The sequence below is a fragment of the Emydura macquarii genome, unplaced genomic scaffold (assembly GCF_026122565.2).
Source record: "Emydura macquarii macquarii isolate MOO-44397 ecotype Brisbane River unplaced genomic scaffold, CSIRO-AGI_Emac_v2 contig_2768, whole genome shotgun sequence".
Lineage (NCBI taxonomy): Eukaryota > Metazoa > Chordata > Testudines > Chelidae > Emydura > Emydura macquarii.
The window spans coordinates 16,266,806-16,290,756 of record NW_027132905.1 but is presented as its reverse complement, the minus strand read 5'-3'; the positions used below and the strand labels follow the sequence as shown (position 1 = coordinate 16,290,756).

The window sequence follows — 23,951 nt, the reverse complement described above, 5'->3', positions numbered from 1 at the left end:
GTAAATGTCACTCTAAAACTGACTGGGTGCCTATTTTGTTCCTGAAGCCCCAAAAAAGAGGGCTGCTTCCTTATTTTCTTTTGATAAGTGTACAGAGTTTAGCACATTCTGTCTGTGGTACTCTCTAATCTACCACAGCTGAACATCAATATTCAAATTTCTAGGGCACTGATGCTTGACAGCACAGAAAGTGGAATCCCCACTCTGGGCATGCTGAGATATTACCAAAATATACTGCACAGTTAATTTAATGGAACAGAAGCCAGCACAATGGAGATACTGATTAAAGGAAACAATTGCAGAGGATTTCCTCTTATACTAAGCTCTGAAAGAAAACAGTAAGTAACGCAAAGGAAATTAGTGCATTTTCTCTAACTGAAAAGGTCACCCAGTAGCCAATCTCAGTGCTGACATACATGCTATACTTCAACTTTGTTTTTATCATACATTATAACTTCCCAAGGTCTCCAGGAAGGGAGTGAAAAATTGCAAGGTCATTGGGTGGCTGATGGAACATAACTGACCATGGTTTACACACTCCTTACAGCAAGACATCTAGCTTTACGTAATTACATACAAAATGACCGTGTCACAGCATTGCAACTTTTGCATCTTCACATACTGATGCAACTTCATCATATCATATAATCCATCTTCTGTTGGTGTCAGGATGATTCAAGACCCCCACAGGAATGTCCTGCAAATCCAGTTTAATAGGACACAGGAAGGACCTGTGAAAATTGGGACTCTCCTGTCAAATGCAGGACAGGTGGCAACCCTGTAATCCAGTCAGGTGCCCATTCACTTTGATGTAACACTGAGTTAACTATCAATCACTGGGAATACAGCAATATCTTTGATTCAGAATATTATCATATTAAGAATTGAGACAAGTTAGGTGAGGTAATAACTTTTACAGGACCAACTTTTGTTGATGAGAGAGACAAGTTTCAAGCCATATAGAGCTCTTCTTCAGATCTGGGAAAAGTACTCCCAGCATCACAACCAAATGCAAGGTGGCACAGATGGTTTAGTATAAGTAGTTAGTACATATTGTAAGGAACCATTCAAGCCAGAGTGACCCATTAACACCTCTGCAGGCTTAGGACAAAAAGGAGTTAGTGGGTTACAGATTGTTACAGTAAGCCATAAATATGTTCAGACCGTGATTTTTAGTGTCTAGCAGAGTAATGAAATTAAACTTTCAGGCTTGTCTTTTGAAAGTGTTGTGCTGGTTTCCTTTGAGAATGAGGACTGATAGGATTGATTGCTTGTGAAAAGCGTTCATCCACAGGTAATGTAGTATTTTTGTCTTTTATCATTTTCCTGTGAGTTCATTTGAGAGCACAGTGACTATCTGGTTTCACCCATCTAGTTGTTATTGAGGCATTTAGTGCACTGGATGAGGTATACCTCATGTTGTGATAAGCACATGTAGGATCCCTGGCTCTTGAAAGAGTTTTCTGTGGGTCTTGATCATTGTAGTTGTGGAAGTATGTCTGCAGGTTTTGCATCTGTTGTTCTGGCAGGATCTGGTGCTGTTTTGAGTTGGTGTGTCCTTGTCTGTGGGGAGTTTTACTTCGGATGATGAGCTCAGAGAAGTTGCAGTGTGGGGTGGTTGGTGACAACTAGGAGTGTGAGGTCAGAGGGGGTTTTATTTCTTTATTGAAGCAGGTTCTCCCAGTGTATTTGGGTGGCCCATTCCATGATGCAAACTACTTCTCTGGTGGAGTGTCCTTGTTTGGTAAGTCAGTTTTAAGTGTGTTAAGCTGTATATCCTGGACTGACCCACGTTGTTTCTCTAATATCCTGGGACCAACATGGCTACAATTACACTGCGTACATATAAGAAGTAAACATAACTTCTGGGTTCCAGGTACTGCCATTGCCTCATTGTGGGTCATTAATCATATCACTTAATCTCTCTATGCCTTGGTTTCCACATTTGTAAACTGGGAACAATAACGTTTAACTACCTCTAAGGCAGCATTGTGAGAATTAAATTAATCTCTATGAAGTGCTTTGCAATCCTCAGATAAAAGGTCCAAGAAAAAGGTAAAGTAATATTATTACACAACTGTACCTTCATCATACAATATTATCTTAGATGCATCACACTTTCTTGAAGCTCAAAAACACCTCTGAAAAGACCATGAACTATTGGTATTAATAATCTTTTACTTAGGTGAAAAGAGAAATACTTTAACATTGATATATCATAGGAGTGAAGCGATAAGCATATTATTTTAGCAAGGTAGGCACACAGCATACGTAGCGTATGTCACAGAGCCTTATGAGATATAACTAAAACTCCAGATGCAAAAGACTCAGCAAACACTAAGTGAAGGCCAGGCTGAGAGAACAGAATTTTTCTCTATGGTACTTGCACCATTCATTAGTGAGTCACATTTGTCCATTGAGAAAATGCCACCCCACAAAGACCTGCAGAGAGAAAGATGGCAAGGTTTTTAGCCTTTAAGCTGTGAGGTCTGGTGGAGAACAGGTGACTAAAAGACCAAAAATATATGAAGGACTCAGTTTATGGAGGGATTTCAAAGATCACAAGTGTGACCTTTAAACCAATGGGAAAAGCTCACTTTAATCAGGGCAGCAGCTCACCCGTCTGGAAGCTTTACTGCTGACTTGTATAAGAACTGAAACACGCAAATCAATGTAGATGGAGGTCCAGCAAGACTAAGTTTAAAATAATGGAGACTGGCTTGCTGTTATGGAGGCTTGAATCAGGGGCAGTGAATTGGATGATCAACTAATTAGAAAGGGATTAAAGAACTAAATACACATAATTTTATGAAAGTAAGACTATGGTAGAGTCTGAACCCTTCTATAGCGCTTCTGGGGTGTGAAAGGAATTGGTTAGCGTGGTTTGAGCTGGAGAATAACCACAAATAAAGAAATTAAGTGACATATAAGTAGCAATAAGCTGAATATCAGGAAATGGTTTCTCACAAATGAAATCTGTTAGACAGTAGTATAGTCTCCAAAGGGAAGTGGTGGAAGACCTGTGTTAGTTTAATTTGACTGAGCAAAGCACTAGAGAATCAACTGTACGGAACAATCCTTCTATGGTCCCTGGGGATGGACAAGAAGAAGAATGTGTCTTTTTCATCTCTAATTTCAGAACATGAAGTCCTTACTCAAGCAAAACTTCCAGTGAAGTCACTTAAATTTGGCCTGTGTGAGGATTTTAGAATTATTTCTATAATTCTACACAATGTATCCAATGCAAGGCAAATGTGTTCTAGTTTGACAGGTTTTATTGTGCCTTTTGGTTCTTTAAAGTTCAATCATCCACAGCAGTCGCAGCTATATCTGCTGGCAGTATGCACACACAAGTCACTGGATGATGCACAGCAGAAACAAGGATAGCTAAAAGGGTCAAAGTCTTTGGGCCTGATTCTCCTCTTGTCTACATCAGTATTTCACTAGAGTAACTCCATTGACTTCAGTGGAGTTGCACCTGATCTATGCTTGGGAAACAGAGAATAATCAGACCCTTTTTCTGGAATAATATAATGTGATGGGTTTGCATGGTCAGACACTTTACACCTGGTGCATTTGGCTGCTTTCATTGCTCATCATCACTGCTGTTGCCTGGAGTATGCTGCCTGTGTGAGGTTTGTTATAAGATAGCACGCCATGTGGTGCCTCTCAACAGCAGGGCTTTTTCTTATGTCATTAGTGAACTAAATGAGGGAATCTAACAAGAAAAAACTATCCTTCAGACTAACCAAAAGCAATCAGTTCCCAGTGGGGAGAATGCTTCACTGCAGTCCACAACTTCTCCTTTTTCAACTCAACATTTACAGTCAGCGCATAGAGATTTAGTGACTTTTGCAATCCTCAGAAGAATCCCAGTGGGCACAGGATTGTATAGTCAGCCCAGCGTTCCCAGAGACTTACACATTCAGAATGACTTGCCACTCTACCCCATTGCCCCATCAGCAATGCTGTGCTATGCTGTTGGAGAACCATGCCCTCCCAGCAACAATAGCACTGCTCTAAGAAGAGAGCAGGAGGACAGTACATCTTGTAACTGAACTGAACCCAGTCTGGCCTGTTGGGAAAACAGGAAATGACAACAGAGGCTTCTTATTTACATAAAGCTCTAACCATGAGTCATTTTTTCTTTCACAGCTTCAGCTTGTCACTGTGATGAGCTTTTGCGCGGTAAGTGAGCACATCGTCTGCTGGTCACACGCTCACGCAGCATCCATGTGACTTGATCAGCATCTAGTTCAGGGAAATGTGCAAATGTTCAGAAGGTAAAATTTCCCTATTGTGTGGGGAAAATTATGTGCATGGCTTCTATTAGTGAAAGTTATTCATTAATAGTTCAAGTTATCCCAAGATGATATCTTAATATAAGCCTTATGTATCCATTCTTGCCTACCCATCATATACAACATTTTGCCAATTTCTAATCCCTTTGGTACAAGGGGTCTTACATTAATTAATATAATTAATTTATTTTCACACAATTTTACAGATAGGAAAACTGAGGCACAAGGCTGTCTTTCCGAAGGCTGCTCAGAAACTCATTGGGAAAGTTCTGAACTGAACACAGGAGTCCTGACTTCCAGTCACCTGGTTTAGGGCATCCCTGAAGAAAAAAGCAAATCTCATATCTTCCTATAAGTATAAGAAGTCAATATGTTGTAACAGTACAATTAATAATAATGGGCTAAATTTATCCCTGTTGTAACTCCTCTGAAGTCAGGGGTAGATTTGACTCCTCAATATGTTATTTGCATACTTTGATGTTATTCTCACTGCTCTTACCAGTAACAACCATCTACAAAAGTGGAAAGAGCGCAGCAAGCAATCTCCACTGAAGCAAATGGAATTGGAAACATCCCTCTATCTTACAGTAAATGAGTGTGTTTCCATCAAGATTTCAGGGAGCAGACTGAGTAAGTAGAGGTGAAGCTGGGAAGTCACTAAATTATTTCAGAATAAACCCTCAAAAGAAAGACAAATTTAAAAATGAGGGAAACAGAATGTAACTGAGAGTGTGTGAGGTTTCTAAAAATGGAATATAGGGAAGTGAAATATAAATGTGGTGAGGGAAACATTCTTTAGGATTCGGGAGAAAACCATGACGAATAGAATGGCCATCTTTGTGAATTGCACACAGATCGCAAAGTCAGCTGGGCCACTGTGACCTATAGAGTCAGATTTTTAAAGCCAAAAGGGATCATTAGATCAGCAGTTCTCAATCAGGGGTCCAGGGCCCCCTGGGGAGCCACAAGCAGGTTTCAGGGGATCCGCCAAAATAAATCAGAGAGCAGGGCCCACATTAGACTCGCTGGGGCCCATAGCAGAAAGACTAAGCCCGAGCCCTGCCACCCAGTCCTGAAGCCAAAGCCTGAGCGATTTAGCTTTGCCAGGCCCCTCAGGTGTGGGGCCTCAGGCAATTGCCATGCTTGCTAGCCCCTACTGCCAGCCCTGGCTTTTAATCCACTGGATATGCAGAAAAACAGTTGTTGTGGCACATGTGGGCCATGCAATTTTTATAGTATGTTGTGGGGACCTCAGAAAGAAAAAGGTTGAGAACCCCTGCATTAGACCATCTAGTCTGACCTCCTACACAGGCCAAAGAATTTCACTCAGTTACCCCATGGCTATCATTTTGGCAGAGTCACAGGCTGGCCCCTTTAAAGGGAAAAAGAAAAAGCAAAGAAAAATCTGTGGCTGGCCCATGCCAGCCCTCTCAGGCTTGCGGAGCTCTGGGGCTGTTTCACTGCTGTGTAGACTTCTGGGCTTGGGCTGCAGTTTGGGCTCTAGGACCCTGTGGGGTGGGAGGGTCTCAGAGCTTCTGGGCCCAATAAATGGCTACCAGAGCACAACTGAAAGAAGGAGCTTCTAGAGTTAGGAGCTACCACAAAAGGGAGCAGCGTATGCCTGCCTACTGACTGATCTCTCCAAGCCTGCAGAAAAGGGCTCAGCTGTGGAAAAGCTGGCAGGGGCACAGCCCAGTTCCAGGAGGAGAACTGTGGTACTCCTGCATGTAAAAAGGGTAAGCCTGCCTGAATTATTACAAAGGTCAGGAAAAGGCTATGGGATTCCGGAATTTAGGAGAGGATGCCTGCCTGCTTACACTAGTATTGAGACTTACAGAAGAAAGGTGTTCTTGAGGGTCTAAAGAATTTGTATGATGTATGAGAATTAATAAATAAGGTCCTCTAAGAGGGAATCTTGGGATACGTACTCTAGTCGGGCAGTAAATTGCAAGGACGTGCCACAAATGGGCCTGCTTGGTGGATGGTGCCCTGTCACTGGCAGACAGTACTATAGTGTAGTAAAATGTCAACTTGCGGGGTATTTTAGAAGCATGGAATCTTCCTAGCCTACTTGTTTCTTGCAGGATCTGATTCAATGACTTGATAGGTTTAGGCCGTCTGAATTCTTCAGGATGCCACCAGCTGTGGTGTGTTCCTTTTTGTTGGCTCTCACAGTGGAGGGGTGAACTGTACATCCACCCTAAAATTGTGACACAGAGGTACTGCATTAGCCTATAATAGCTAAAGTCAGTTCTCGCAACTAGTCTAATCCCTAAATTAGTCAGTTGGATCCTTTCTTTTCAGAAACCTTAAAGTACCAGAAAAAGTGAGAAAAGTCTAATTAATACACAGCAAAAACAACGAGAGTTCTGTAGCACTTTAAAGACTAACAAATTTAATTTCAGCAGGCATAAGCTTTCGTGAGTTTCAGCTCACTTCCTCAGATGCAGTTGAAATTTGACTTTTAAAACACAGTAATCTCTATTGCTGCCTCTCTATCACTGTGTGAGAAGATCCAGGGATTCCGTGTGGTCCCCAGTGAATAAGGGATTATTTCATATATAGTTTTGCTCCTCCCTTAACCCAGATGGTTAGGGAAGAACCATCAACTGGCTTCTTGGGAGGCAAAGGGGAGGAGGATTCCTCTAGACAGTAATCTTGCACCCAGGAACCTTGAACTGCAGGCTGCGGGAGTTTGTTACACTTTTGCTTAATATAACTTGGTTTGATCTCTGTTTTATGAACAGGCTCCTTTGAAGGAAACCCTTGCTGACTGTACTTGTTTTGTTTCTGAGGATTGAGCCCAATGGCCTAAACTTGTTTCTTTCTTACTGTATCACATTCAGGCTTCTTAGTCTCATTTTCAAAGCCCTGGACAAATCTGCTTCTGCCGACATCTCTGCTCTCATTACCTCCTACTCTCCTTCCTGCTGTCCATACTACTTCTAAGCTACTCTTCTAAATGCTGTCTTGTCTTCGTGCCATGTTCTGTGCCACCCCCTGTGTTTGGTACACACTGCATGCAGAATCCAACACTTTCAAAAGTGGTTACAGATTCGAGGTGACTCAATTTGAGAGCCTAAATGGGTAATTATGGCTTAACTCAACATCCACAGCTCCAACTGAAGTCAGTGGGAGTTGTTGGTGCTCAATATCTCTAAATGTGAGGCCCAAGGTTTCTCCAGTTGGGCACCCAAAAACCATCATTCCAAATCACTGGCCATTTCTGTAAATCAAGCTCATCCCGTTAAATTTTCAAAAGTACTTAGAGACCAAAACTCTACTGGGAATCATTGGAAGCTGTGGATGCTCAGCATCTCTGAAAGTAGGGCCCCAGCAACCACTCTCTAGACCCATTACATCTACTCTGCCTTCTGCTATTGATTATCTGGCAGTGATGTGCCCCCTCCCATTCCAAGAACCCCACAAATCACCATGATTTTTACACAGTCCACAACACAGTAAATGAGAAAAGAAAACTGAAATGGCAGAAAATGCAGTCTGCTATAGAGGGGCTTGTATATGAGGAATTATTACAAGCCTATGTCACTACCATTAAAAAGGAAAAGAGATCTACTTCCAAAGCTCTGACCTATTGAGTCCCACAAGGCCTTAGGCTTGATCCACTTCCCATCATTTTATGTGGCACCCAAAGAAAACCAGTGGGAGAGCTTCTGTGGCAACAAAGGCTGAAGTGTCAGTAGTAAGTGGATGACACTCAGTTCTCCATCTCCATTACATCAAATGTAAACAATCACATCCCAGCTCTCTTACTGCTTAGCTGAAATCAGCACCTTAATAAAGAGTAGCTGACTAAGGTTGATATGGGGGAAGATGGAAGTGATGCTGCTAGGCTTGGGAGTGCTTTCGATACATTGTCTCCTTTGAAAAATTCCCCCCTTGTATTGTTCTCTCCTCTCCGATTGTTAAAGGGGCTCGCTGCCATGGGGTGTTCTTGGACTCATCAACAGTACTAAATGCTCAGATAGCCGTGCTAGCACCAAACAACCACCCCAGCCCCCTCCACTCATTTCAATCTGGGATTGACCAGAAGAGCCCACTCCCTCTTATCAGATGAAGTCCTGGCTACTGGCTGATCCATGCATTCGTTACTTTCAGTGCTGATTATTGTAGCTGCTATCTAAGAAAGAAGTCACACCCTGGAAAATCTGGTCTTTCGTGCAGCAGTCCACCTACTCACCAACACAACTCCCTGTGAATACATGCCCCCATCATTTGGCTGTCTACACTGGCTCCCCACGTGTGCTGCTCAAGAGCCCTATCCTGATGTTTAAAGCTCTCTGTTGGATTGGACCCAGTTATCTGAGCGATTGCATCTCCCTCTAGCCATGTTCTCTTGTGACTCCCACACTCCACTGGATCCAAAAAATGGTGAATCGGGGGGGATACTTGTGAATGCAGGAGGCAGAGTTGTCAGAGCAGCTAGAGCTAGTTTATGGATCTCCTTCCTGCAAGGGATAAGAATGACCACAGACGGCAGTGGGATGAGAACTAAATGCAAAAATCATCTCATCAATATGGCTTTCCCTCAGTAAATTCTTCACACAAGCTATGAAATAATTAAGTTACTTCCCCTGGGTGGAAAGGAAGAAGGGAAAGATTGTGGTTATGATGTCTACGCTGGGGAGATGCTCAGATATTACAGCAGTGGGGTCAGTTAGGTACTACATAGGCAGATAAATTTATAGTAATCTTCTAATCTTCATTTAAAATCCACTTCTACCATTAACCAATGATTTTAAAAATATGATAAATTTCTGCACCACATCACAATTTAGACCCTGTGATTTTGCTCTTTTATGTGCTTGAATAATATTGTCCATGTCCAGTTTAGGCCTGTGAGTGCCTGGGGGCAGGGACTGAACCTTCTTGCTTGTCTAGTACTTAGCATGCAAGTGCATTCAATAAACAATATTAATAATCAAGTCCTCACCTAAGTGTAAACGCACCCGATCTTGACTTGTTCACTCACATGAATTTCTCCATTTACTTTTTTTAAAAAGTACATTCTTAATCTCTTTGCTTCTCTGAACTGTTTTCTCTTCCTCAATGTCATTTTTGACACATCCTGCAGTCACTGACACACCCTGTAGAATTCAATAGAGACTCAAGTAAACACACCCTGAAAACAAATGCACTCACGTAACCCATGGTGACATGAGGGCTACACGTATACCGGGTAATAAATGCACAATGACAAAAGAGTACAGCACACACCCTGATGCACTTCCAAATGCAGGGCTACAACAGTTCAGCAGCTAGCATACACTTCTAAGCAACAGAAGAGGGTGCATAACTGAATAAGCGCAATGACTGTGCATACTGACCTTTGTAGAGAATGTAATTGACCTAAATGGTGATTGTACATACTCAAGAACAAAGCTTCACAGATTTACCTTGACAAACAATGACTGTTCATGACTTAAGTCAAAGTATCATGGTTGAGCATCCAGAGTCAAGCCAAAGGTTATCAAATAGCACTGAACAATGAATAAGTGATCTCAAAAGAAAAAAGCGACCATTTTATGTGAACTTTAAAGGACATTTATTATGCAAGTTTGTGTGGAATGATTAAGGGAATTGGGATTACTCTTTTTAGAAAAGAAGAGATTTTGGGGATTGATACAATAGAGATGATCACAATTATGAAAGATCAATATAATTTATAGAGATACATTAATGAGGAATTAAAAAATAAGAGCTGTCATATAATCTACATACTAGGAGTGCAGTATCTAGGTAATTCAGGCAGACATCTTACCGAGAAAATCAAATCTATAGAATAAATTATTGAGGTAGGTGATTGAAGGAAATCACAGAAAGAATTCTGGAATCTATATTGCCAGAATGATATCGGCAAACTGGAAAGAGTGCAGAGAATAGCCACAAATAATAAGAGAACTACAGGGGTTGACTTGTGAGGACTGATTAAGATAAATATGGCTAGTGTGGTTAGCAACGATGACTAAAAAGATACACAACAGTCTATAAAAGATTGGCTGGAGCATAAACACCTAGGCCTAGTCCTGGGTCAGATTCTGAGCTGCTGTAAATCATCATTGCTCCATTTGAAACAATTACTGACTTACATCAGCACAAGATATGGTCTGTAAGAATTATTTAGTATAACACAAAGGGAAAAACTACAAGCAATAAAATAAAGGAAAATGTAGGTTGAAGTTTCTTGACAATTAAATGTATTTAGCTGGGGAACAGTCCCCCAGAGAAAGAGTAGAAGCCTCATAATTTGGGATTTTAAAACTAGAAGATTGAGCAAAATGCTAGAAAATGTGCTGTGGGGAAAAATCCCTGAATAAGCAGGGAGATAGGGTTTTTTCTTCTGTAGCATCTATGATTTTTGTGGGGCAAATAGGTTTGTCTGGGAGACAGTATAGGCAGGGGGTACAACCCAATGTTTGGGAGTCTAGAAAACCCAAGTTCTCATTCTGGTTGCAATTTGCTCTAGCCATGAACCCCTGTCTGTGTCTGTTTCCCCGTCTTTAAAGTAGGGATGGATTTATCTCCCAGGGAATTTTGAAATCCAACAGGATCCTCCTGCATCCCAGAGTGGATCATTAAAGCAAATCTACTGCTGGAGTGGAATGGTATTGAATTCATCTGGGAGGAAGTGGCAATCTCACCTTAATTACAAAACCATTTTATTGTTTCTCAATCTTTAATCTATGAGACAGTGTTTACAAATCCAGAGTTGCCAATGATCTGTTTCATCTGTAAGAAAGAGATCAGGAATATGGAATGTGTTACTTTTTGTACTTTTGTGAACATAGAACTAGGAGCTAGGAACTCCAGGTTGTGAATCTTGGTTGTGAAACAGACCCCACTAATACCACTATGCTCCTAGGTGAGTCACTTCACCTCTCTGACTCGGTTTCTTCATCTGAAAGATGGACATGATATTTACTTACCTATTTCAAAGGAGTTAGGAGGCTCAATTAATGGTAGTAAAGCACTTTGAAGAGAAACACTACATAGTATTAAGATTACTATTATCAGGAGAAAGATAATGTATTGCTTCTTTGTGAAAAAGATATTTACTTTCAGATCCAGTCATCAGTATCAGATTACTTATTTTAACTCCAATTATGCTATAGTCACTCCACATAAACTCTTGCTTTTAGTTCTCATTCTCACACAGTATGATCTAACCAACCACACCCAGCTGGACTGCAGTCAAATTCCGGTTCTTATCTCAAGTTTTCTAGAAGCTTTATGTAATTAAACAATATCATGACGAGGGTCTTATCTTAGGGCATTAAGTTCTCCTTTCCTTGGCAGGACTGTAAGTGAGCTGTATCAGGCTGGAAAGCTGTTCTAGCATTGGCATTGCTGTGGTGGGCTCATCAGTTTCTTCATAATTTGACCTTTTTGTTACAAAGAAAAACATCCCACTGTGACCTGTTGCTGTGCTGTATGTATGCCTAAGTATGTAGACAGAGGTATTGTTTTAAGCTGCCCAAAGCTCTGTGTACATTATAGTTTTTGAGTTTGCAACCAGCTTAGTAACTTGCTTAGCTCCAAATATGTCCTCAGCACAATATGGTTAATATTAGGTGACTGTAGCAGCTAACCCTGTTTCATCCTTGCCATTATGTATTCTAGGCTGTATCTGGATCAGCACTGTTTTGCACTTTGCACTGCAGATAGGAGCCTCTAGCCAAGCCTCTTTAACCGGCTCTACCTCATGAGAGCTGGGAATTACCCTATTCATTTTGATGGGTTGTTACATTTCAAAAACCTAATGCTGAGTATGTTAAATAGTTCACTGCTGATCATTTAGGAGAAATATCCCACTAATGTGCTTGTACAATGCAGTCAGATAATATAGATGTCTGCATTACAAAAGGTCTATTAGTTGTTTTTTTTCATCCCCTGGGGCTTCTGAAGGATTGTTCCCTACAGTCTAGTCTCCAGGGCTTCCTCCAGTCTAGTTTTAAATATCCCAAGAAAAGGAGTTTTCACTCCTTTCCCCTTGGGGACCTATTTCATAGCCAACTGGATCTCACGATCAAGAAAGTTTTCTCTGCTTGTTCCAGCCTAAAATCACTCTTGCTTTTAGCCATGGCCTTGGTTTCCTGCTAAGCCACCAGAGAAGGGGGAAATGGAGAGGTGAGTCACTGGGGAGGAGGCAGATGGCAACAGCCTCAAGAAGCCAATGAAAGTGGTGGAATCACCAAGGAATGCAGTGTGATGAGTTTGGTATGCACAGAGTTCTGCCAATTTCCTCTTCCCCTGATCTGCTTTAAGTAAGAGGAGGTATTTTGGCTGTAACCATTTTTTTTCCTGTGGAGGGATCTTTGACACCCTCCTTCCCAAAGCAGTGATTAGTTTGTCCACAGCCAACAAAAGGCCCTGGGGGCTAGGGTGCGTGTGATCCATACACCTTCCTCTGAAGCCTCAGCTGCATTCTCAGTTTCCATTTACTGCAGGATACAGAGATCATTTCCTGAAGCACCCTCTCTCAGAGGCAGGCTGCAGTTCACAGGGCTAGGCTCTGGCTACAGAGCAACCCAACTGCCCCTGGGCTAGCCCAGCATGCAGAGAGGGTGATTATTATATGTATTGTTTGGGCTTAAAGCCACGAGCAAGGTCAGAGCCTCTATGCTAGGCACTGTACAAACACACAGTCCTTTCCTTATCCCCAAGAGCTCACAGCCTATGCACAGAAGGGCGGGGGGACCCGAGGCAGAGAGGGAAGCCCCTCTCCCAGGAGCCAGGTCTCCTGAGTACTACCGCAACGGCCTGAGAGCGAGGGCTAGCCGCCGCGCCGTACCGGGGAAGGCGAGCCTGACGCTTTGCTCCTCTAAGCCTCGACCGCTTGCTCTAGCCGCAGCCGGCTCCCTCTGGCCCTTTAACTCGGCGGCGGAAGCGGCTTCCGCGGCCGGTGCCGGCCGCCCAATGGGGATGCGATTCGCGCGGCCCATCACTTCCTGACCCTCACCGGCACAAGCGAGGCTGAGGGCCGGGGGAGGGGCCGGAGGCTGCGCCGCACCCGCCACCAACATGCCCTTTGATTTCAGGAGGTGAGTGCGGGGCAGCAGCCCCCTCCCCCCCCCGCGGCGCGTGGCATGGGGAGAGACTCGGGACTTGCCTGCGCGCGGAGCCTTCTGTTCTGCGGCGCGCGGCCGGGGACTAGGGGCCCTTACTGCACAGAGGAGCGGGCGGGGGAGCCCGGGGCATCCCACGCTGTCCGCGGCGATACTCTCGAAGGCGTCACGCAGCGGGGCGGCTGGGAGAGGTCGGTGCAGCTCCTTCCCTCCAGCAGTGACTGGGGAAAGAGTCAGGCACGGGATCTGGGGGCGGCTGCTCCCCGAGCGGGTGTCCAGTTGCTCAGGGCCGTTCGGCCCTTGTAGGGTGCAGTGCCCAGTCGTATCCATTCACCAGCCACACTCTAAAAGCCTAGCCTGAGCCTCGCCCTGGGCTCATCATCTGGGGGTGCTTCCTGCAACGTGCACGTTCACAGGCTGCTGCCACCTGTGTGAGTGTCTCCTACCTAACTGAGCACTGGGCTGTGGTCTCTGAGGTGAAGGAAGCACAAGCAGGGACGTGATCTTCGTGCAAGAAAACACGTTTATTATGTAATAACACCATAAATGTGTCCAGTGCTTTGCGAAAACAAGGTGAGCTCCCTGCCTCAAGAGCTTCTGACCTCACATGGGCTGAAATGAAACAGAACACAAGTGACAAACCACCAGGCAGGGGAGAGGGCATGGAGGCCACATTGATGAGGTTGATGTGGGCAGGATGCCTGGGGAAGGGACTAGGTTTTGGGAGGGAAGGTGCATGGGAAGTTGGAGGTTTTTCCATTGGGGTGTTGAGCATCTTTATACAGAGTATTGAGGGCGTGTGGGTGTGCTGCCTGGAGAGGTAGAACCCTTTGTATGATGATGTGTGATTCCTAAACTAGCTGGGTGGAGGGGTATTACTTTAGACACAGACAATAACAAAAGAGTGGAGTTGAGCACTCTGCCTTCCCTTCCTCTCCTTGCAGGGAGATGCACTGACAGATCTTTGATCCCAGTGTAACTAGGGTGACCAGAGAGCAAGTGTGAAAAATCAGAACGGAGATGGAGGATAATAGGCATTTAAGAAAAAGGCACTTAAGAAAAAGCCCTGAATATTGGGACTGTCCTTATTAAATTGAGACACCTGGTCTCCCTAATGTAATTCTCTTACCAAGTATTAAAATTTCCTTAGGGGCTGCCTAATATAATAAGGCTACATGTAACTAAAGTTGTGTGTGGTGCTGCTATTGACATTGAAATTCTCATCAATCAAAGTAGCATGGACATTTCCGCATGCACTCTCCTGCATTTGTGTTAGCAAACATATGTCCTGAGACCTGTAAAATGAGATTACCATGCTTCATGTAACCTCACAGATGTTTAGATTCAAACTCCAAAATCTTGGTTAACATGGACTTTGAGGTTGTAGTGGCAAAATAGTTCCCTGTGCTCCTCATGCCCTTTCTTAACATGAGATTGTAATGCCACAAACTTGCACTGGAAAAGCAGAAAATGTGCAGTTAAAGAGTCCTCCTGTGCCCCTTACAGGTGTGTTGGGGTTACAGTTAAAAACGCACAGTAAACGGAGAACTGGGAAATGCAAAGTTAAGGTGAGATTTCCCACCCAAAAATCTATAGAATCTTAGCTGTGCCCCCTTTGGGATGCCTTTGATTTCAGGAGGTGAGATGCCTGGAGAAACTGGGAACATCCCTCCCAAACAAAATTATCATTTTCTCTGGGCCCACCGCAATTCCAAATCAGGCCTTTTGTTTATACAGGTCAGAGGGATTTTCTTTGTGTTCTCAGGCACTAGTGGGTAATTGCTTCTATTGGAATGAGCACAATGGAGCTTTGTGTAGCTGGAAACAATGCAGTTTCACTGAGTCCACCTCCTGAAGTTTTATGGGTCAGTGACTTCAAAGCCTCCTATCTGATTTGTGTGAAACTTGGTAGAAAAATTATTCCTTAGCTTCAGAGATAAGCTGCCAATTTCAAACCTCATTGGCCTCTATTTGCAGACAGTAGGGGTGTATGGGGAAAAAGGGCTTATAATGGGATCTGGGTTGCAACCTTATCTATGGAGCAACTGCTGTCACTATATAATAGTATGTGAGGGAAGTGTGGCTTGATAAATGCAATTCCTCTTGGGTCTCAAAGCATCAAAACTCATGTGGAAACACAAGCTCACCTTTTAAAAAAAAAAAAAAAAAAAAAAAGGAAGGAAAGGGCTGATGGTTCACAGCAGGATGAGACAAATAAATTAAATAAGCCTGGGGTTATAAAGTTTGATCCAAACGGCCCCAAAATTTGGAGGTATTGGTTCAGAGCTATTTTTGGGAGATTTCAAAGTCACAGATAAACTTTGCATTCTTTGTTTCTTGTCAATCCAAAGGGCTATAAATAATTTTTTTTGTAGAGCCTCATCTTACATAATGTAAACTAAAAAAAACCCAAAACTATTTTCAGCTTTCATTTAAGATGAAAAGCATAGAATTGTCAAACTGGTATATCCCAGAACCAAGTATTTTTATGGTACAGAGATTAATTGTCATGTCTGACAAAATAAAACTATGCAGTGGTGTTGTAGCCCTGTTGGTCCCAGGATATTAGAGAGACAAGGTGGGTGAGGTAATATCTTTTATTAGGCCAACTTCTGTTGGTTAGAGACAAGCTTTTGAGCTACACAGATCTCTTCCATAGGAATTAGTCATGTTGCTCTATAGTGTAGCTCTAGATAGAGCGGATTTCTGTAGTCTGGACTGGAGATGATAAAGGCATGGGTAATGAAATGAGATCTCCGTCTGCCAGGAAAAAGCATACCCTTTTGGACAGCCAAAAGTGTAAGAAGGTGTTCTTGGCTTCTGCTGCCCTGTGGGTATTGAAGAATAGAGATGAGAGCAAGACTACAAATCATCTTCACAATCTGTGGCTGTAGCTCCTCTTATCTCCAAGATCAGTAATGACCAAAAGTTTCCTTTTCACAGCTTTTCAGCATCCAGCATATAAAATGGGCTGGTGGGTCCCAACCCAGCTCCTAGTGGAAATGGGTGCGTCACAGATAGTAGTAATTGCCTGAGAGGCCAAAGATTGAAGAGCCTATAAAGACTGAACACTTCTCACTCTTCCAGGAGTCAGGATTAAGGCACATTGGCAGGTGGCTTTGTGGGGGAAGCTTTTGCTGTTGCCTATGCAGTATCTGTTTGTGGATAAATAGAACTTTTTATCTCCTGTGATGTCAAGCTGTTCATTTTCAAGAACACCAAATTCATTTAAATTTAAAATGTGTTCACTCTAAATTAGTTTAGAATGAATGAATGAACAACCACTCTGTCCCAAAGAGCATTAGGGTTTTAATAATACCTCAGGACTTATCTAGTGCTTTTCATCTTCATAGCATTTTATACATAATGACTGATCCCTGCAATCCGTCTGTGAAGTAGGTAAGCAGTTAAGACCTTACTTTATAAGTAGAAATCTTTGGTGCATACTACTTCGGGTCTGCATTGTGAAGACTGAAGCACGTGCCCTTTTGTCAGAACACCTTAACCCAGTAATGCACACAGTCTTGCTGCCTTTTTATTCTCATGGCCAAAACTTGGCTACAAATAGAATATAGATATTTTCCCACCTACTTCAATCTCTGTTTGTCATGTCAAAACACCTTCGGCTCACACCACCCTTTCTACCACAACTGCCAAACAACAGGTTTTGTAGGGAGCTGCAGATGTTTTAGGGACCTATGGTTTCCTCCATGTCCCTGTGTACACGTGCTTACACGTGCAACCTCTGTGAAAGTTAGAAGCAGTCGTAAATTAAACTGTAACTTTGGGCCATCTTGAATGGGGATTGTAGGGCAAAAACATGTCTAATGCATGATGTGGTCAAACTGCTTACCAGATCTTGCTTCAGCAAAGAGCAGCATCTGAGAGAAAAAAGACCTTGGAATTTTACATGTTCTTTATACTCAGCACAATGAACAGGTCAAAAATATTGGTGTGTCTGTGCATTGGAAACTGTAACAATGTGGAGAGAGAAACTTTGCCACATGTTTTATTGTCCTTATGGCTGACTGCTTTTCCGGTGACTGGCGATTCTTATTACAAAGCTAGTCACAGATGGCTGTGTAGTAGCCACTGAGGCTTCTGAATTCTTTCAGGACTGTTAAACTCCTGCTGTTCAGCCTGAGAGCAAGTATAAAGAGTATATATGGAGTAACTGTAACTGAGATCTTGTTCTAACTGTGGGCAATTGCAAAGTTATGTGCTAATGGATCCCAGTGCAGTGCTATTCTGGCATGTGGGTAGTAAATCACCATTTATAGCTCATGGAGCAATTCAGAACTTAATCATTTAATAATTTTATTGGTTTTTTTTATTGCTTGATGGTATGAGTGGAATAATAGGTACAGGTTTCAGAGGTATGGGGAAGGAGCCAGGCTTAGAGGGGATTTAGATTTAAATTTTAAGGCCTAATCTACACTAGAAAAGGTTTGGCTTTATCTGTATAGCTATGCCAGCAAACCCTCCCAGTGTAGATACAGCTTATGCTGGCAAAAAGGTGGTTTTTGCCTGTATAGCTTGTCTCAGTTCCCTGAGCAAAATGAGCTGTCCTGGCAAAAGCATTTTTATACAAGTATGACTGTGTCTACCCCTGGGGCTTTTGCCAGTATCACCAAAATTACTGTACTCTCCGAAGTTTCTAGTGTAGACCTGGCTTTAGATTAGAAGTGCTCTGTGTCAGGAGCTGTCTCTTATTCTGTTGATACAGAGCCTAGCACAATGGAGCCCTATTCTCAGTTGGCTCCTAGCACAAGTGTAATAAACATTTGGGGGGGGGGGGAAAAGGAATGGGGCTGCCCCTGCAATGGGTATTGTAATCAACATCTTAAAACGTAACTTGGGGAGGTCTGGGCTGGGCAAATGTTTGCTTCAATTCTTATTTGTCTTTCCTAAGCCTGTAGGACCATCTCTGATTAAAGCTGGTGTGCTTTCAACCTCAGTTGCTTTTAGTGGAGCACGTGTGTGTGTGTTTAATTTAAACCCACTCATTTTGATGGCTAATGGACAAAAGTGATGCTTGAATTATTCAGCCTGGAGTATTTGAGAAGCTAGTGAAACAGACTACAGCAGGAACTATAGGGCAGTGTTATATTGCCCTATTTCTCTCCACCTCTACCCCAAATATTAATAACTGGCCTCAGATTGACAGATTATTGGCTACTTTGAAAATTTACAAAATTTCTCTTCTGAATTCTGTGATTCCATGCAGAAATTCTGCATTCACTTGTGAGCACAAGGAAAAGAGCTGTTTTCAGTCCTCAAGCCTCTGAAGGAGATGAACAAAACTTTCCTTCCTAACTCTGTTCTCTTTGACAGATTCATGAGGGTCGCAATTCAAAATCTTGATGTGACCCTCAAAATACTAGTTTACTGGGAGTTGGGTGAACACCTTTTCCTTATCCTCCCTTCTATAAATTGAACATTTGCGTATTTTTGCTCTTGTATATTTAGCTCCTGACTAAATGACGTGTTACTATTGCCAGATCCATATCAAATGGCTAATGGAAATGTACATATATGGTTGACAATTTTAATTTGGAGTCTCAGTGGTGCTTTGTGTGGACTCAAATGAGTTTGTATTGCTAATAGCAGGGTTGTAAGTAGTTTGCACTGCACCAATCTTTCTGTTTGTTCTCGCTGTGTGTTGTTTAACTAGCTGCATTAATGCACAGTGGTGGTTTCTTTGGCAAAAACTACTTTTTTAAATGAGCTCTGGGGTGCCCTTTGTGTAGAACATAAAAGTGTTGGTGCTAGATAGCAGTGGGGTTGTGTTTCTGTGAGGGTGAGGAATTAATGCCAACTTTCCACTTCTATGGCTTTTTCTTGACGAGATGTGTTGGGCTTAATTTTTTGCTTTAGAATCATAACGTACAAACCTTGGTATGTGCCTGATAGTAAATTGTGTAAATTGGGACATAAGCTTTAGCCTGGTTGGAAAGTACTGATTGGGTCCCATGCAAACTATAAGTTGTAACTGTCTCATCTCCCTTGTTGGCATTTTATAGAGTGCCTTGCACCTTCGTAAACGTTCTTAAAAACTGGGTCAGAGACAGGAACCTCACTGAAAGCCAGATGCTGTGTCTGATCTGAGCTAATCCTGAGGTAATACAATCAGATACAAAAGAAATCAAAGGATACTCCCACTGCCTGTGCCTGAGAAGCAGCTCACAGGGTTTGAACACAGTAAGAAGTCTTAGCTGTATGTTTCACCTAAAATTTTTTAAGCCTATCTGTCCTCAATGCAGTAAAAAGTTTGTGATGGAAACACTGCTGTAATATGCTGCTCCATAGCAGACAAGCAATGGCTCAGATAAGGAATGTTACTGAACCACAGCTCTTGTAATATTCCATTGTGTTCAGTGGGTGACTGTAGCTCAGCAAGTGCAGTAGAATAAATCTCAGGTGTGGCTTTTGTGGGTAGACCATAGCGAAATTGGGATCTTATATACCTATCAAATCCTTGCCTTTTCTGGTAGCTAAGATGGGACCCCAGAACTAGGCCCCAACTAAGCCTTTTAAGGAAGTTAGAAGATGGTCTAGAAAGATGAATTTGTTCATGTTAATTAAGATGATTGGTTACCTAGAGAATCCTTTGTAATTGGAAAAGATCATAGAAGGCTGCCCAGGAATTAAACTGTAATTGGTCTGTCAAGGAAGGGAGCAGCAAGTAAGAAAACCTTAACTGTTAGCTGTACCTTTGATTTTTGTCACAGGATAGTTACTGAGATGCTGCTCAATATACATTTGGTAGAGACTATTTGGTGCTATCTTTGTGTTACTGGAAAAAGGTGTGTGTTGTGGTCTGAAATCTTGTGTATTAGGAATGACATTTATTTAGTAAAATATTGTCCCATTTTACTTTAGGAATGTAGGGGGACTCTTCAGTGCTTTGGGTGTATACTGGGAGCAGCATGATCTAGTCTTTGGAACAAGGGACAAGGTGCCTGGACTCCTGGAACTTATTCTTGACTCAGCTAGCTCTTTGTGTCCTCTTGGCAAATAATTTCACCTTTTTGTGCCTCTGTTATCCGATCCCTAAAAGGGACATATTAATTGCAGAGCACCTTTCATTTGAAGTTCTCAGTTCTCATCTCTTTGGGGTAAGGAATGTCTTATTTGTACTGTAGGAGCATAATCAATTGTAACTAGCAGAGCTCTAGCAGTTTCCATGTTTGGTGTGGAGAAATCTTTGTTTCATTGAGTGGAACATTGTTTCTCTGAGAACCATGGCTGTCCAAACCACATTTAGAGGTGACTGTTCTTCTGTCTTCCTCGCCCCTTTGCATCCACCACACTTCCCATTATCCAGACACAATACTGTCCCTCACTGTTCAGAAAAACCATGCGAGGCCAATGCTAGCAACAGTTGTGTACCACACTTAACTTGTTTTCAGTTTTAGTGTGGATAGGGCCATTGTTTTGTTAGTCCTTCAGAAAACAGCTACAACATATTTCAGCTCATATTGTGGTTCTGATGCTTTCTTTACTTGATCAGATTTTATTTCATGGCGTTGTAGAGTGAAGGACAGGAGTGAAGTCTAACCATTTTTAGTCTTTGCTCCAAAAGACCAAGTGGACATCCAGCCTGTTGGTTTTGTTAATTACTTCACTCAGAATTACGTTCTCTCTTGCTTTCAGTCCAGCAGTGGGTTTGGTTCCTTTCAAATAGCAGTCCTCTTACTTGGAAATTTTTTCTTCATTACATTTTTCTTCTGCTCTGATGAAGTACAGTGTGGTTTGCTCATTTTATTTAAAAAATAAATAAAAAAATCTCTTCCTAGTGCTCTGCCATCCTTCATTTTGGCACTTCATTCTCAAAAAATACTCCTTGGCACGAATCCACAGCCAAGTCTCTCTCTGTCAAGAAATATTGTCTCCCTCCTAACTTCCACTGAAATGTAGTTGTGCCTAATACACATTTCCTTTGAAATTGTATGTGTTCTACTGCTTCCTCTCAGCCCTCTCTTTTCCATTCTGCTTAACCTCTGAAGCAGTTTGTTCTGTCAACACGTTTCAATGACAGTGATTTATTTGATATTCCTGGAGGATGGAGAGCAACCCACACAAGCACTTGAAGACTAAGATGGCCAAACTTGCAACAGAGTATATAGTTGGCAAATAAGGCATAATACAGAATATGTATTATGACGGGTGGGAGGAGCAGGGGTTGGAGAATTAGGTCCTTGGCAAAGAAGTCAGTTCAATCAAGGAACAGAGAATTTGCTTAGCTTTTTGCACCTTCTTCTAGTGTTCAAGTGGGGTGAATGTACCTTTTTTCTAAAAGTAATTTGTTTGGTTTTGTATATCTTTTTCTATAGACAGATGTTTCTAGAACTTCTGTATGAAGATACACAGTGGGTGCAAGTTATCTAAGTAATGACACTGCAAAGTACCACCATACCATAGTATGTAAGCACCCACCCTCCTGCCAAGAGTGTTTCTGATGTCCTCTCTTCTCTTACAGTCCATTTTTCTACAGGCTGAACTTGTAAGGAATGTACTGTCTATATTAAAACAGAATGTGCCAGTCCTATATAGTGTTAACCTCATTAGCTTACTCTCAGAACTCCTCCTTGTTTGAGAAACTTCCTCTGTTTCAGTATGTCTTGGAATCAGAATTAAGAGGGAGGAGCTGGCTGGCATAGAAACTTATTCCTGTCCTTTACCCCAGGCCTAAAAGGGCAAAGAGCTATCAGGTCAAAGAGGGACGATGGGAAGGGTATTAGAGGAGCCCTGTTGAGGAGTGGTGAGGTGGGAGGAGCGTGTGTATTGTGTACGTGACTTGTCTTATGCTAGTCCCAACACCATCTGTCTTTAAAACAAACAAATTCATTTGAAACTACATTAAACCCTCCACCTTCCTGAATTTTCCAGAACCTACTGGAACTTGCTTGAAGCAGTTTGGAATAAACTGTTTTCACTGTGTGATTCTGAAACTAAAAAAAAATCATTCTTTTAAAACTGGGCTTCTGAAATACATATTTAATGCACTGTTGTAAATAAGGACAAGTTGATTGCTTAAGGATATTTGCATCTTATCAACTGTTATGAAAGTGCTAATCTCATAATGTGTTTTAATAACTGGCTGGTATTTTTAATAAGCAGCTTATTCATTCTGCTTTAAATGTATGTTTGGCCATCTTCACTCCTATATTCAGGGCCAGACGTTAAAAACTGTGTGTGTATCCAGTTTGCATGTGTAAATTTGATTTTACAGGAACATGCAGTTTAGCTTACACACTTTTGAAAATTTGGGCCCCTATTCAGGAAAGCATCCCTATTCAAGATGGCAGTTGTGCTTAATGCACGCGTTTTAGTGCTGTCATAAATCAGGGCCCTGGCTTCTTAAAGTGTATGTATCATGAGGTTTACACCAGCACACACTCCTTGTGTTTCCCTGGTAAAGACTTTCCAAAGCATATATTTAAAAAAACAAACATTTGATCTTCGACATTTAGCACTTATGGAACTTTTCATCTGTAGATCTCCAAGCACTTTACAAAGGTAGGTACGTATTATTAGTCCCACTCTACAGATGGAGAAAGTGAGGAGCAAAGGTAAGTGACTTGACTAAAATCACACAGCGAATCAGTGCTGGGAATAGAATAGAATCCAGATCCGCTAACTTCCAGTCCTGCATCCTAACCCCAGGACCACACTGCTTTTTTATGTCCCAACACCTCTCCTGACCATCTCTCTCTCTCTCTCTCTCTCTCTTGTTACGCTCTCCTCTCCCATTAGACATGAAATATGAAACTTTTGTCTAAACAAAGAGAAACAGCAAACTCAAAATGAAATAGTATGAACCAGGAACTCCTGAGTTCTTCTGGGTCTGCTACTGACTTCCTATGTTATACTGGACAAGTTCCTTAACCTCTCAGTTTCTGTTTCCCCATCTGTCAAATGGGGATAATAACATTTCCAACTTTACTGCAAGAAGAATAATTAGTATTTATCAAGCATTATGTTAAAAGTACTAAGTGTTCTGCCCTATACATAAGAGCTGGTAGCTACCTTTGGATAGGAAGCAAATGACCTTCCTGTAAACAAAGGATCTCAAAATAAAATCTTAAATGACTATTTCCCTAAAGTATGGAAAAAGTGGTTTGTACAGCTATAGCTTCTCTTTGGCATGCAATTTAACCTAAGGCAATAGGCTAAGACATTTGTCTTTTTCCTTTCTGTAAGTGAATTTAGTACTGTTGAAAGGTTCTGGCTTATCTGACAGCTCCGTAGAGTGAAATCCTATATTTATCCCCAGAACAGGTACAACATGGACAACAAGAATATTTTGTTTGTTTTTAAAGGGACACCCTCAACTTGAAATTTAACTACAAAAAAAAAAAAAAAAAAAAAAGATACTACACAACCTCTTCTCTCGTCCCTCCCTGCCCCCTGGAGAAATGTGGCTTTTTTTTTTTTTTTTTTTTTTTTAAATCAACCTTTTTTCTTTTTCCTCATTTGCTGTGTGAAAGACCTAAATGAGGGGAGAAAGTAACCCCAGCCCTACACTGAGTGTTGTAAAATGCACAAGGGAAACAAACTA

At 42.0% G+C, this 23,951-nt stretch overlaps 1 protein-coding gene across 4 annotated transcripts in view; it reads left to right on the top strand.

Annotated features, from left to right (window-relative positions):
- The first annotated feature begins 231 nt into the window (after window positions 1–231).
- Window positions 232–23,951, top strand: part of ERGIC1 (endoplasmic reticulum-golgi intermediate compartment 1) — an 87,512-nt gene continuing 63,792 nt past the window's right edge. Inside the window, exon 1 of one of the 4 annotated variants that reach the window (XM_067566548.1) lies at window positions 232–338. In XM_067566548.1, coding sequence (XP_067422649.1) covers window positions 271–338 — 68 coding nt within the window. In that variant the 5' untranslated portion in view covers window positions 232–270. Of the gene's footprint in view, window positions 339–12,995; window positions 13,364–13,705; window positions 13,961–16,768; window positions 16,787–23,951 lie in introns of those variants that run through there. The other 3 variants (XM_067566549.1, XM_067566550.1, XM_067566551.1) reach the window with 3 other exon arrangements.